Source organism: Antennarius striatus, chromosome 6, assembly GCF_040054535.1.
Source record: "Antennarius striatus isolate MH-2024 chromosome 6, ASM4005453v1, whole genome shotgun sequence".
NCBI lineage: Eukaryota > Metazoa > Chordata > Actinopteri > Lophiiformes > Antennariidae > Antennarius > Antennarius striatus.
The window spans coordinates 8,730,934-8,745,126 of NC_090781.1; the positions used below are offsets into that span (position 1 = coordinate 8,730,934).

Consider the following 14,193-nt stretch of genomic DNA (forward strand, 5'->3'; position numbering starts at 1 on the left):
GATGGTGGTGGGGGGGGGGTAGGGAGTGCATCCAAAGGACATGAGAGCCGGGAGGGAGGGAGGGAGGGAGGGAGGGAAGGGGCTTACAGTCTGGACGGACCCAGCGATGCCTTGATGGAGTATGGGCCAGGTTTTAGGATTCTCCCACTGCCGTGAGTATGCTTTTGTTCTGCCTCCATCTGTGTGTGTGTGTGTGTGTGGGTGGGAGGTCTGCATCTGCTCCTCTGCCTCCAGCACCATCATACAAATGTTCATTCCAGCTCAGCATCTTGTTTGGCTAACTGCTGTCAGCATCATACGTATTAGCTCAGCAACTCTGTGTTTCCTGTCTCCTGCCCCCACCTTTAACGAACACATGGCTGAGAAGAACGGATCCACGGCTGTTTTGTCATCTCACCCCAGTGATTTGTAGACGCTTTGTAGCTCCGAAAGCTTTGCAGGAATGTTTGGCAGCAATGCAAGTTTATTGGATCTTAGATGCTTCTGTTGTGTTTTATTTCACCCAATTGTCACAACATTTGACATTACCCATCACACATTTCATCTCCTGGGTATTTTTCACGTGTTTTTATGTTAGAGAATCTGCTGTTTTCCTTGCTGAGCCTGGGGTTCGGTTCATTAGCTATTTGGTTCATTCTGGCTGTCTAAAGTAATGAAGGCCTTTATGTTGCCGGGTTAGCTCTGGAAAGAAAATAGTGTGTATTGAGTGACCGACTGAGCTTAAACTGATACTCACATAGTTCAATGTTTAGAGGCAAGTGATGCTTTTTTTGTACACAGGCAGATGTTTGTCGATTAGCTTAACCAGCAGTATTTCCATTTAAAATAAAATTGAGGAATATGCTGTTTGAAACAGGCTCATAAGAAGGCTAGTACATCCATGTGGAGAAAAGACATTCATATGTCTGATAATCTGCATGTTTACTCATTGATTTACGTAAATTATTGACTGTTTTCTTTCAGAGGAATTTGGCTCTGTGGTGTCCACTCCAGACTCAACACCTCCCTGCACTGATGGTAACGGAGCAGACACTCGATCCATCCACTCAGGAAACATTCTGTCACACAGTACTATGAAAATCAGAGAGTGTTCCCTCCTGAAAAGTCTTTCTTTAGAACTCCCCGTTAGAAGAAGATTTCCTCTGATCTGTGGGGAAATACAGACATTTATCAGCAGATGACACAGCACTGCTTTCATCTGACATATCTATTTTTTGAAAGCAAAATCCTCTCTTTAGATTTTAAACACATGTTGTGGGTTGAGTTGTACTTTGGGGTGTCCACATTATTTTGTTTTTGTCACCATTCAGGTGGAAATGAAGAGTCTGAGTTATGTGACCTACAGACAGCCAGGGAATGGTCTGACGAAGAGGAAGGTGGGGATCCAGATGATTATGACGAGGGACTGGCTTCATCCCCGTCCATCTGGGGCACACCGCGTCAGCATTCCTTCGAGTTGACGTTCTCTTACATCGCCATCGCCGAGGCCGAAGCGGTGGGAGCCACCCGTCACCTCCGTGACCGACGCAGGGGCGGCTCTCGGGGAAGTCGAATCCCGTTGATCCATACCGACACCCTAGACACTCTACTGGACTCCCCCGATGTAGACTGGGACCCTCAGGATTTCCTCAGTCGAGATGGAGAGGAGGAAATATCAGAGGCCGCATGGGAGGAGAGGGGTGTGGTGGAGATGGCGGGCGCAGCAGTGAGCATGGAGCAGCACAGACAATTGGAGACCATTACAATCCAACCCTCCACCCAGAATGTGGACCCAGAAGGTCAGGAGAGTGACGCAGGAATCCAAAGAGAGGAAACTCCAAGCAGTCAAAGTGTCCAGCCTCACTGTCTGTCCCCATCTTCCCATCGTCAGAGCCCCTCACAAGTACTTCAGGGTGAGACCCAACAGGAATGGAAAAAGAGGCTGTTCTATGGAGGAGGTTCATGATGACCCAACACAACTAGTTAATTCATCTTGGGTCAAAAAAAAAAAGCCTTTTGGTCAAATATAATCCCAAGTAGGCTGTGAAGGCCAGGTGATGCAGCCCTGTCTTTAGGAAAGCCATCTAGTAACCCTTGTGTTTAATTAAGAGAAAAATGATAGATGTTCAGTCATCACAGTAATAGTGAGTATTCATCATTTACACACAATAGCTCACCTATTTTGCTTGAATTACCAATTAGATCTTATCTGTTTTATTCATATTCATTAATTTAAACATCCATTACATGATAAGTAACCAATACAAGGAGCTGCAGTTTGAATCGAAGCTGTCAGAATCAAAATCAGAATTTATCTGGAATTATTTGATTCTAATATCATTAATCAGGTCTCAGTTGCATTTTCAACATTTAAATTGCAGTTCTACACATTCGGAAGAGCCAAGGCTCCATATAAAGTAACAATAATAAGAAAGAAAAGAAGACAAGATAAACAGACTACATTCATTTTCTATGTCTAAATGAGTATTACAATTACCCACAATAATTTTCTTAACTGTCTGAAGGACTAAATTGGAAAGGAAATTAACAAATGCAATAGAAACAATACAATTTTATTGTTTTTGAGGTTGGGTGCTTAATAGGATTTGACAGAAGCACCCGGAGTAAATCCTCATGGATGTGTGGAAGTTACTGAACTTTTTTCCCCCATCCTTTGACCTTTTCATTTCTGTTACCATTTGTAGTTACACCACTTTTGATCATGATTATTCTTGTCATCCGTTGAAATGAAGGTTTCTTCTAGGCTTGATGTAGCTGGTTGTCCGTATTTAACACCATCATATTTGCCAGGTAGTTTTTTTTCTCAGCACTAATGGCTTCCTTTGAACCATCTGTGGCGTTTGGTCCTTGGTTAACAGAGTTGCAGAAAAGTTTCTGTAGTTGTGTCAACTTTCCCAACAATCCCTGTAGCTGTGGGCTCATTTAATCCATCCATGGTAATAGGGTTGAGTCCGACATATGTTTGCTATAGCTGACTTTCTACCATCCTTGTCTTTGTCGTGTGTGAGTGAGATTTCATCAAGATTATCGTCATAAAAAAGATTCTCATTTTGTCAGACCACATGTAGACTGTTAGATTCATTTCTTTCTTTTTTGTAAAACCGTCATGGACAAAGAGTTGAGTCTTGGTCTTTGGTGAAATAGTTCCTGGCATGAAGTCTACAGTTGAGCATGTCATCATCAGGCTGACTCAGCAACTTAGTAATGACTCAAATGACTCTTAACTCCTCTTTACTGGAAACAGGTCACTGCCAGTGAATAAGGTATAAGAAAGGCAGAAAACAACTAAGAGCCCACATATCAATGTTGTTACCCAGCAGGATACCTAAAGTGATTTCTGGCCCTGACAGCTATAGGTTCAAACATCTGTCCATGTTTAATGTGGACATTCATTCGGCCCATATCAAAGTCAGTCAGCTTCACTATGAAGGGCTAATACTTGTGATCAACCAGGATAAACAGGATACTTTCTCACTTGATTTCTGCATGTATAACTTCAGTCCACTTGAGGGCTTTCAAAAGCAATAAGTATATTTTGTGAAATTACCCCAATCCCCGACAAAGTCAGTGGAGTGAAAGCCCTCAGCGTAATTAGATCAAAAAACATTATTTTAAACTTCAAACAAAGAAGTTCCTTTGTGTCATTTCTGTCGATTTTTTTCAGTTCATGAAGGAAGAGTACTTATGCTGCTATGTTTTCTTTGCCAGCTACTCATCCTTCATCATCAGTGTAATAAAGTTGATAACATTACATCAGACTAAATTCCACACACCCTTGCTGCAGCCACCTATGGTTGCCATAGTCCTCCTCTTACGTTGCTCCCCACCAGACTTCTCCTTTTGGCTTCTCCCTTCAGGGGTCGCCACGGCGAATCAGTTGCCTCCATCTAACCCTGTCTTCTGCATCCTCTTCTCTCACACCAACTACCTTCACGTCCTCTTTTGCTCCTCACCAGACTGTTTGTTCCAGTTCATGTATGACTTTTCAGCGTCTTGTGTGTGCCTCTCAATATTGACCTTTCTTGTCTCAGAGTCCCTGTTCTGTCCCTGTCCTGGATTTTGCTTCAACTTTCTGTGTCTGACCGTGACCTTCTGTTTCCCTACTTGGACTACGTCTACCCATTCTGTGTTCTGTTCTTTGCTGGAGACTACTACTTTTGGGTCCAAAAGACGTCCCATCACAAAAAGAGAATAAAAGTCTCAGTTAGATCAAATCAAAACAAAAAAAAAAACAGTGACTGGTTTACTAAATTAATCAAATCTCGTGCAGAAATATGATCAGAAAATAAGCAAACAAGAATATTCATGATCATCATGTGTTTAAGCTCCAACTCTAGAATCACAAATTCTTATGCATGCACATTGACAGGATCTTCTGTTTCCCAGCAGCACCAGTCTCAGTGACCTCTGAGCCAGAGTGTCCCTCCACCAGGGAAACCATTTCAGTCAAGCTGCTGACGGCTGTGCGACCCAGAGGCCTGACGTCCTCGTCGGCAGCTGCTATTGGTCTGTACTCTCAGGAAGAACTGGTCAGCGATCACTGGTTCTCAGCGCTTAACCTATCAGAGGAGACGGCGGTGTGCACCCACATAGCAGGTACAGGATGTACATCTGCATCTTGAATGTTTGCATTCTGTTTAACATCATTCCCCTCCCCCTGTGTTTGGCTTGTTGCTTGTTGCAAGTTAATAGTTTGATGAAGAAAATATCAGATGTCGTCTTCAGCGTGGACACCAGAGAGGAAGACAAACATGGACTATAAAAGTTAAAATATGAAGCAAGGTCCAAACGATGGTAAAGAGAGTTTGCTATGCAACCCGAGGGAATTTTTATTTCGAGATACACCAGTCTTTCACATTACAAACAGTCTCTCACTGTACTCTGTTGGACTAATCCAGCCTGTAACTGAACAACCCACACTTGTATCCTCCTGATGATGTGTTCACATCAGGATAGCAATCATCTGAATATTCTCCAAATATGGACGTGTTTCCCACGTAGCAAACATGATTTTCCCAAACTGACTCTGATTGTATTTCTAGGGCTTCTTGGTCTTGTCTTATTCTCTGTGACATTTTCCCTCGCTTTCCAGAGTCCCGTGCTATTGAGGCATCTTGGTAATCGAAGCCACTTTCTCACCTGTGCACGTACCAGTGTTTTCATCCTTTTTGTCTGAGACATATTCACCTTATACATCAGTCAAAGCAGCAAGTTGATTTGGAACAACCAGAGCTCCAGCTTTCCAGGGAGCGTTGTGCTGTCAATCACCTTGAAGATATTGATTTATTTCTGCCTGAGCTGCTTTAATTGCTGGATGTTGTTTAAGCTCTGCATTCTACTACCTTCCAAGTCCTTTGATGGGCATCTCCAGCATAGTTGGTCAAGGCTTACCATTGATGTTGAATTTTTCGACAGAGCCAACCTTTCACAGTGGTGATGCTGTGGGACTCTGGGTTTGATCTCAATTCTAGCCTATGGGATTAATCAAAAATGTTAAAATCAATACACAGGACTTTAAGAAAGTTTCTTGAAGACATTTCACCCATCTTCCCAAAGGTTTCGTCAAGTAAACATCTTCAAGACGCTCGATTTAGTGGATTGATTTAAACAAGTTTGGATAACCATGACCTGGATCAGACATGAATGTACAACTAACACAAAGATGTCAGAGGATGAAGACGGGATGAAGCAGATAATACCTGGATTGTAGATGAGCTGCAGATGTAGTGGACAGAAGCAGAGAGGGAGGAAGAGGGAAGAGGAACAGAGGATCAACCTCTGGACTGTAGCTCACCATTAAATTAGTATGCTTACAACATCCCAGCAAATATGTTGGTGTAGAACATTACATATAAAATAATGATGCCGCTGTCCAGCTGCAACTAAAATAATCTTGAAAATTAGCGAACAGGCATAACTGAAATTACCAGGATCATTAAATGATGGTTTAATGGTTCTGAAATTATCTAATTTAATTATTTAATTTCCATCCTTCCCTCCATCTGTCTCTCTTATTAATATTACAGTTGTGCTTGAATCCCTAATTTCTTCTAATATATGCAATGAAACATGTAAAACATATCAAACGATATTCAATGCACATTTATTATATTTCTTGACTTTTTTTTGTCTATCTTTAGAAAAATGTTTGAGTTTGTCATCCCTTTTGGGCTGATTGAGGTTGAAAGAGGAAGAGAAAGTCAGAGACAACAGACTGTCTTCCACCTCGATGGCATTTTAAGTGGACTCTGAGTTAAAGCAGAGCTCAGTCTTATTTTAGCGGATGGGGGCTGATGAAACCCTCAGACTGATGATAAATTGGCGGTCGGGTTGATGACAGAGTTTAGGGTGTCCTGAATAAATAGCACAAGGATATCTATTGGAGCATCATATTTCTTCTGGTCTTTTAGAGATCACATTGCAATTTTTTAAAATACAAATTATACATGTTTTAAGTGCATAAAAAAACTCAAATGACGAATTTCTTAATCCTAATTCTTTAATCAGTGATCATTAAAACAGTAAATGTTTTCTTTTTCAATTAAATTCAGTAGCTCCAGTTGTTGCATATCTGATTATCTTTAATTTTGCAAAACAATTAGTTTAAATGATATTGATCTAAAGTCATTCTAATGCAAATATACACAAACATTCTTCCGTGGTCTCTGAATGACTACTGGGATCTAAGGGACAATTTTTGATGCACTTCATCTATTAGCAGAAATTTATGAGTAAGTAATTTTCAGCAAACTGATATTCACATTTATTATCAATAGTGATTGCACACGAAGGAGGGACTTCAGTTTTTTGTTCTTGAAGATCTTGGAGAGAAAAGCAATGGGCGGGGTTGCAAACAAGATTATTTTGGGCTGTTAGGCCTTTAGACTGCTGAGCGAGCAGGGGGTGGCCATAAACGGCCCAGAGTGGCAAGGGGGAGCGCAGCGGGACTGAGAGGGGCACCGGGCGTGAGTGGGAACACAGGAGCAGGAACCAAAATGGCCAGTAAAGGTGAAACTTTAGGCTTAAAAACAAAAGAGTAACTTGTCGTTGATGTTCAGGTGTTTGCTTACGATCATGAGCTGACTGGAAAGAAATGTGTTTGATTCGATGGAGAAGAGAGAAGGCAGAAGGAAGCTGAGAATGAAGGTGTGGAGGCTGCTCATAGTTTTCAGTAGTGGGATGAAAGCTGTACCATCAGGGGATACGAGGGAATTAGGCGGCGTTCTCACTTCTATCAGGTATTTTTGAGATTTAGGTGATGAAGCAGATACGGATCTGTATCAGTGGGCTCCTTCTGAATGAGTAGGGGCCTTGGGGGTTGCATATGAGGCTAGTTTGTTCTGCTGGTGTTCTTTTTGCAGATAATGTGTCACAAAGGATTCTGATTCTGATATCTTTATCAGCTATGTTGACTTTGATCACAATCACATGTGAGACTGTAAGACTCGATGTTCACAAGACCTGGCTCAGATATATAAGGTTAATTTTTAGTTTAGAATGATGTCCGGCTGTGTTGACATAAAGTATAATTTGATATTTTTGTTCTGTGGTTAGTTGATGGATTAATACCTTGATTGGATTGTTGATTCTAACTTAATACCAAAGACAGCTGTTCAGATGAATGAGTTAAAGTCAGCTGGGGTGGAATATCTCGCTCTGGCACAGATATAGTTTGCTCCTATTTTATTAACACAGTTGTGGAGCAGTGAATTGTGGGTAAACCTGTGAGTCATGTTTTGTTAGACCAGGCGGTCGTCTCAGCTACACTCCAGGCATCAGTCTGAGCACCTGGGAAAGAAGGACTTAGCTGTTAGAACCGAATGGAGGTCAGCAGTTAATCACTGCACACTAACAACTGAGTCAGCGAGATGAGAGCAGCTGACGGAAAGGAGAGACTCCTGAACCTCAAAGCGGGAGGAAGATCTGTAAACTACCTCCATGGCCTCTGTAGGAAAGACTCTTTACCCAGGACTGGACTAAACCGCTACTCCACTAAATAAGTGGCTAGAAAAGGATGTCGCAATGCTGCTCAGCCATCCTCTGAGATGGATGGATGTAAAACAATCATTTATAAGGGAATATATTGTCAAATATACTATTTTTTATTTTAATCTGTAAAAAAATCAGCATGAAGATGAGAAAAATGACAGACATGCAGATGAGACTCCATCCTGTCCTCAAATACAGTTGCCATGTTTTGAGGTATGATAGAAACTGACATAAATGTTGTCCGTAGATGGAACATTTACTTACACATCCTGCCCAGAACAAACCTGTTGGACAGGCATGTTCCACTGCATCGTGGGTTTTAATTATGTGCTTATAAATAACCGCCCTGTTGTCAGTGGCTTCCCCTTTATTCTGAGGATGAGGATTAACATTTCTGGATGATGAGCACAAGAGCTGTGTCTGTCCGTTGGTGTGCATAAAACAACATGCGAACTGTGATGCAGTGTTGAGTTTTTTTGGTTCTTTAATGCAGCTTAAATATCTTTTATTGTCACGTACGGAGACAGAAATGGTGTCAAGGATCACGTGACTCTGGACGCCTCGGTCGCCACAGCAGCTGTTGCTGGGTGACATAGAAAGACACCAACAGTGTATGGAAAAGGGACGGCTGACAGCCTGATGTCTATCAGCAGGTGCTGTGAAACACTGCATTTAAATTCTGCTCCACTGCTTCCCTCCCTCTTTCATCTGTGGGATAAATTTAGCCTGAGCCATAGCCTGACTTGTCCTCGATGCTGCTGCTGTGTTCTTTTATTCTGGGGATGAAAATCCCTCTCGGCCCCATGTCTCCTCCTTCCACGTCTCTGTATCTGCTGTGTCTTCCTGCAGTTTTGCCACTATGTTGTTTCACCAACTAGAAAAAAGGTTTTGAGTGCTGTTGTTGCAGCTGCTGAGCCCAAACCAGGGGATATTGATCAAGCCCTAACAGTGTGTAAATAATTCGCCAGACTGTTCAAACAGTTGAATTTCTGCATTTTTCAGACATTCAAATCCTAATGTCTGGTTCTGGCGTACATGTTTTTCTACTTCTGTATTCATTCATACTCTCCCTGTTATATTTTCACCGTCCACTGTCCCTGTGTTCTAGTGATGGACCTGATCTACTGGAAGGACACGGAGCGAACGGGCATGGTGCTAACAGGGTTGGTGGTGGGCCTGCTGTCCCTGTTCCAGCTGAGCATCATCACCGTGGTCTCCACAGTCTCCCTGGCTGTCATGTGCTTCATCATCTCAGTACGCATCTACTACCAAGTCCTCTACATTCTCAGCTGGGGCGATGGAGAACACCCCTTCAAGTAAGGCAGACAGTTTTTTTTTTTAAACTATTTACAAAATCTTTCTCAATTCTAATTCTTAAATTTAACTAAGCATCCTTGCTACATTTAAAGTTTATTGTTTGCTTACGTTGTTGGTGTCCAATACTAAAATATTTGGTTGTCTCCAATTATCGTAGTTGTTTTATCTGTTAGTAGGAAGTTAGATTCATGTCACTTTAAAGTGTTTTTTTTTATTATTTTATATTAAAACTGTCACCAAAATATAGTGTTTATGTAAAGGTTGACTTTATATTACCTTAGTTTTTTTATTTATTGATAAAGTGAATTATATGACACCACATCAGAGACTCATTGTTAAACTGATGGTTAAACGCCAACCTTGAGCCGATGCCTCCTTCACTGAGCCGCAGTTTCTTGCCATGCTTGTTGCTGCAGTGCATCACAATATTAATTTATAAAATTTAAAATATGGAAAACTCCTCATCCTTTGTATGAAAGGACTCAGACTATGAACAAATAAACTCATAGGCAGCGCTAAGAGACATCTGCGCTTTGGTACAGACAGGAAATATAATCTATATTATGGCCAGAAATTTTACATCCAGATAACCTGAAGCACCTTAACCTGGTGATGTTAAAAATCAGTCTTTATCAGGACAAACACTGACAGAAAAAACTAAAACTTTATGCTCACGCTCTCTGTCTGATTTCCCATCAGGTCATATTTGGACATGGACATCACTTTCAGTGGGGATGACGCCGATCACTTCATGCAGAAAGCAATCGTCATGACTCTGTCTGCTGTGGACACTCTGAAGAACCTCTTTTTTGTTAGAAACCTCTTTGAGTCTCTTAAGGTGAGCTACACTAACAAACTAATGTCTACCTGTTTAATTGTGTGTTCTGTCCACTCTCCTCCACTCCCCTCCTCTCCATTCTCAACGATCTGCTTCATCTTTGCTTAAACTTTGCTTAAACTTTGCTTGCTGGCAGAGTCACGACAGATAATTTACATCAAATCCCAACAAGCAGCCACAGCACATAGGATGTGCTTTGTATGCGATTTCAGCAATTAGTGCTTAAATTACCAAAGTTAAAAGTTATTTTTCTGGAGACTATTTTATTATGCAGAGTACCTGTGAGTTTAATAAGGACATAGTAGATGACTTGACTATATGCTAATGGCGGAGTGCAGACCTCCTCCAAGGCCCTAAAATCCCCTTTAACCCCAAACTAATAGAAAATAGGACAAATAATCAAAAGGTTTCTGAAATAAAAGAACATTAATTTGACATTTTTTACTTTTGAAGAAATATGAAGTGATTTGAACTCATTGCCTTCACTGGTTCTCTTTGAATCGTGACATGTACGACTAATGACGCATTTACTGCATGTTGGTAATGACGATCACTTTCACTATAAAATAAGACAACTCTGGTGTTCCATTACTTATAACCTTATCAAATATCAGCACATTATTACTAATACGGACCAAAAATTCTGTCTGTTGATCCCTAATGAAATGATATATATGTGAATAATAAACAGCAGCAGTTTGTGACCAGACCTCAGTGAGTCAGCGTGAGCTGAGCAAGCCTTATACCCCCACAGTGTGAACCCTGACCTCCCCGGTATGTGACACACAGGAGGAGGTACACGGTGACGCCAGGATACCCATCTGAGACAGGGGTGTCCCATATCAGGGCAGCACCGTATCCTCTGTACGGTCCTGTGACACTGAGATAAAAGGGGAAACACTGAGGGCCATACTGGGACTCATGCGCTGAGACCCCTGTCTATATTGGGATTAAATTATGGCAAAATAATCTCACTGATTGAATGTAATAGGGCTTCTGAGCACCTGTATGCGTCGTTGTTGAGCAGTGACTGCATCCATGCCTCCGTTTTCCCTCTCAGCTCCTCGCTCTGCTCTACCTGGTGACATACCTGGGAGATCTGTGTAACGGTCTAACTCTGCTCATCATCGGTAAGAAGCAGCCGTCGCCTGCTGGAGACGTGGAATCTACTAACATGCTGTGTGGTCTTCATCCATTTCTCCTCATTCCCTTCTCCTTTCCTTCCAGGTATAATCGCTCTCTTCTCTCTGCCACTTTTCTACAGACAACGCCAGGTAACATTTCTTCATCAAGTCTTTATATTAATACTCATGCATACGTATGAAAATATGTGTTTTGTTTAATGTGTTTCTCAGGAACAGGTGGACAGCTTTATTGCAAAAATGCAAGCCCACGTTGACAACATCAAGGACTTGTGAGTATGGCGCCACCTTCTGGTACAAATTGCTAGCAGTACGGTGGCCTGTGAGTTTATTAATTAATTCATTCATTCATTCATTCATCAGCTCCTGTGAGTTCAATGCAGCTTTGACTGCAAAAAGAGACAAAACACAAACAACTCAAAGAAAATCTTCCATTTGACAAGGCATCTCTTATAAAGAATTTTAACACAGTGAAATTATAAAATCTTGAAATCCTGGAAAAAGCTCAGAGAACACAAAATCTCGGAGAGATTGCAAACAATGCCCTGGTCATGTTCGTCACTTTTTTTTGTATTCTGAAATGTTTTTGTGGGTTAGTTGAAGCATATTTTTGTATTTTGTGGTTTATTGCAGCTTCCTTATATGATTTAGTCAGAATGTTTTCTGCCCTTTGTGTTTTTATCCTGTTAAATGCTTTGCCTGAGCTCACTGGTACATGATGGATTCATGAGAACATTCTGTGACACACTTAAAAACAATATAACTAACATATTTAAAATTTGATTTGTTCTGTATTTATGGAACTCACAGGCCACTGCACTTCCTAAAAAGCCCTGTATGGATGACTTTTTGCCACTACAGTTCAGAAAGTGAAATAATGCTGAACTACATTTAAAATAAGATGAAAAAATACATGAGGATTCTTCCTGTTTTGTCACGTTATTAGCAAAGTGGATAACAGAACAAATTTTAGAACAAATTTCATTTCTTTATATTATCTGTGAGACAAAACCTGCCTTACACTTCAACAAACTTGTCTTTATTGATCATTATTGATCATAAACAGCCCAAGGACTCATTATTATCACGTCCAGGACTTAGAGGATACTCTTGGGCTTCCTGTGAAGAACATACTCCGGCATATCTCGCATTGAGGACACATATCCCTTATCTGCTCAATCTTCAGTATTGAATAAGCATTGAGTACGCTATTTCTCCTTCACAGCTTCCACAGATTGGCCCAAGGCGGTGGCCCTCCTGTGGACCCAACTCCTGGTGGTGCCAAACCAAAAATCCAGTAAACACTGATGGACAAGGACTTAAAGCAAAGCTCCCAGTTACAGGCTGTTACTCAGATGTCTTACCCAGCAGTCTGTGCTTCCAGAGAAACGGAGCTCCAGAGACTGAGGATGGGGAAGGGAGGCTACTTAAATGGACAGTGATGAGGGTCATGCATGGTACTGTATACTCTAACTGTATCTGAATTACAGGATTGTAGATTGGGCTTTGGTTTGCAATGTAATCGTGGTGTATGACTCCTGACTGATGAGGCTGAAAACACAGCTTGTTGTATGAAACCACCATTGGAAATATTCAGTGTTTTAATACATGAAAATGAGTCTAGAATTGTCTTTAATAGTTGAGAGCTGCAATCCAAATGAGGCACATAGACCAGGTATGAGAAGTTCTGTTATGTCAAGGTGAGGTTAGTGAAACGTAGACAGGGGTCATTATTCATTATTCATGGCAGCATAAAATATAGCAATTAAAGATGTGTGTGTGTGTGTGTGTGTGTGTGTGTGTGTGTGTGAGCGCGCTTGTGTGTGTATGTCATTCCTGATATACAGCTTGTTGAGATGAAACCCAAAAGCGATTAAAGTCATTTCTTTCTTTTCCGTTATGTTCTGTTTCTTCAGATCCATGGTCTCACTTTCATTCAGACAAATCATTTAGGTGTTTTTCAAATTTCCTAATTCATGTTCTAATTCGTATACTGTATTCTAATTTCCCTTCATGGGAGACCCTTTTGATTGGAAATGAGTGATTCTAAAGGTTCTGGGATGAATTGATGCTGCAGGAAGTGCTCTCAGATGTGTGGGAATGACAAACAGCAGGTGCCTTTCTAAATGCAGGTTACAGAATCACACAGCAACCTCTTACTAAAAAAACACTTCTTATTACCTGATCTTTGCCTTCCGTAGATTGGTATTTAGTAAATGAATACTTGTGTAATAGTACATATGCACCATAACTGGGTAAACAGAACTGTAAGTAGATAATATCTATGAATAATAAGAACATTCAGGATTCTTTGCAACTCCACACCCCCTTTAGTGTTTGCTTTAAAAGCTGTCACCAATATGTGTTTGTTCCTCTGCCTTATTATTGCATAATCCTCACAGTTTAATGCAATGGATGCATTAAGTCCTGATATGAAGGATCAGTCTTTACTCGTAATTACATATTATTTCATCTACGATCACCACAAACTAATATTTTTTGTATTTGACTGTTGAATGACAATTTTTCGTATTTACTGATATGAAACTGACATTCTGCCATGTTACATTACCTTGATTCTAAAGTCACTCAAACTGGAAAAACCAAACATTGCTTGTTTTTGATTCTACTGCAAGGTTTCTTGTCTTGATTTCCTTCCATGAGGAATTTTACCAAAGGAAGATGAGAGTGAAACTAGACATTCATTTCCTTATATTTATCATCCCAGCGTGGCTTATGCACAGTGGATAATTCACTGAGAAATATCTTTTTTAACTGTTTTTAATCTACCTGAATTAATAATTTCCAAAGAGCTGTCATGTTTTATTTCCTGTATGAACGAGACTAATTCAAGGCTGAAAAGTAACGTCTGATCAAAGGTGCTGTGCATGACGACAACGACAATAA

General features: G+C 40.8%; 1 protein-coding gene across 4 annotated transcripts; it reads left to right on the top strand.

The window, feature by feature from the left end:
- Positions 1-93: 93 nt before the first annotated feature.
- rtn2a (reticulon 2a) lies at positions 94-13,181 on the top strand. 4 transcript variants are annotated; one of them, XM_068317470.1, is made up of 10 exons: positions 94-152; positions 964-1,017; positions 1,311-1,892; positions 4,387-4,596; positions 9,098-9,305; positions 10,006-10,144; positions 11,205-11,274; positions 11,372-11,418; positions 11,500-11,558; positions 12,512-13,181. In XM_068317470.1, the coding sequence occupies exons 1-10, from the start codon at positions 122-124 to the stop codon at positions 12,585-12,587; spliced, it is 1,476 nt and encodes a 491-aa protein (XP_068173571.1). In that variant the 5' UTR covers positions 94-121; the 3' UTR covers positions 12,588-13,181. The 4 variants fall into 4 exon arrangements, with proteins under 4 accessions (XP_068173571.1, XP_068173572.1, XP_068173573.1 ...); XM_068317471.1 differs by having other exon boundaries at positions 4,390-4,596; XM_068317472.1 differs by lacking the exons at positions 94-152; positions 964-1,017; positions 1,311-1,892; positions 4,387-4,596 and adding an exon at positions 6,907-7,008.
- Positions 13,182-14,193: the final 1,012 nt, after the last annotated feature.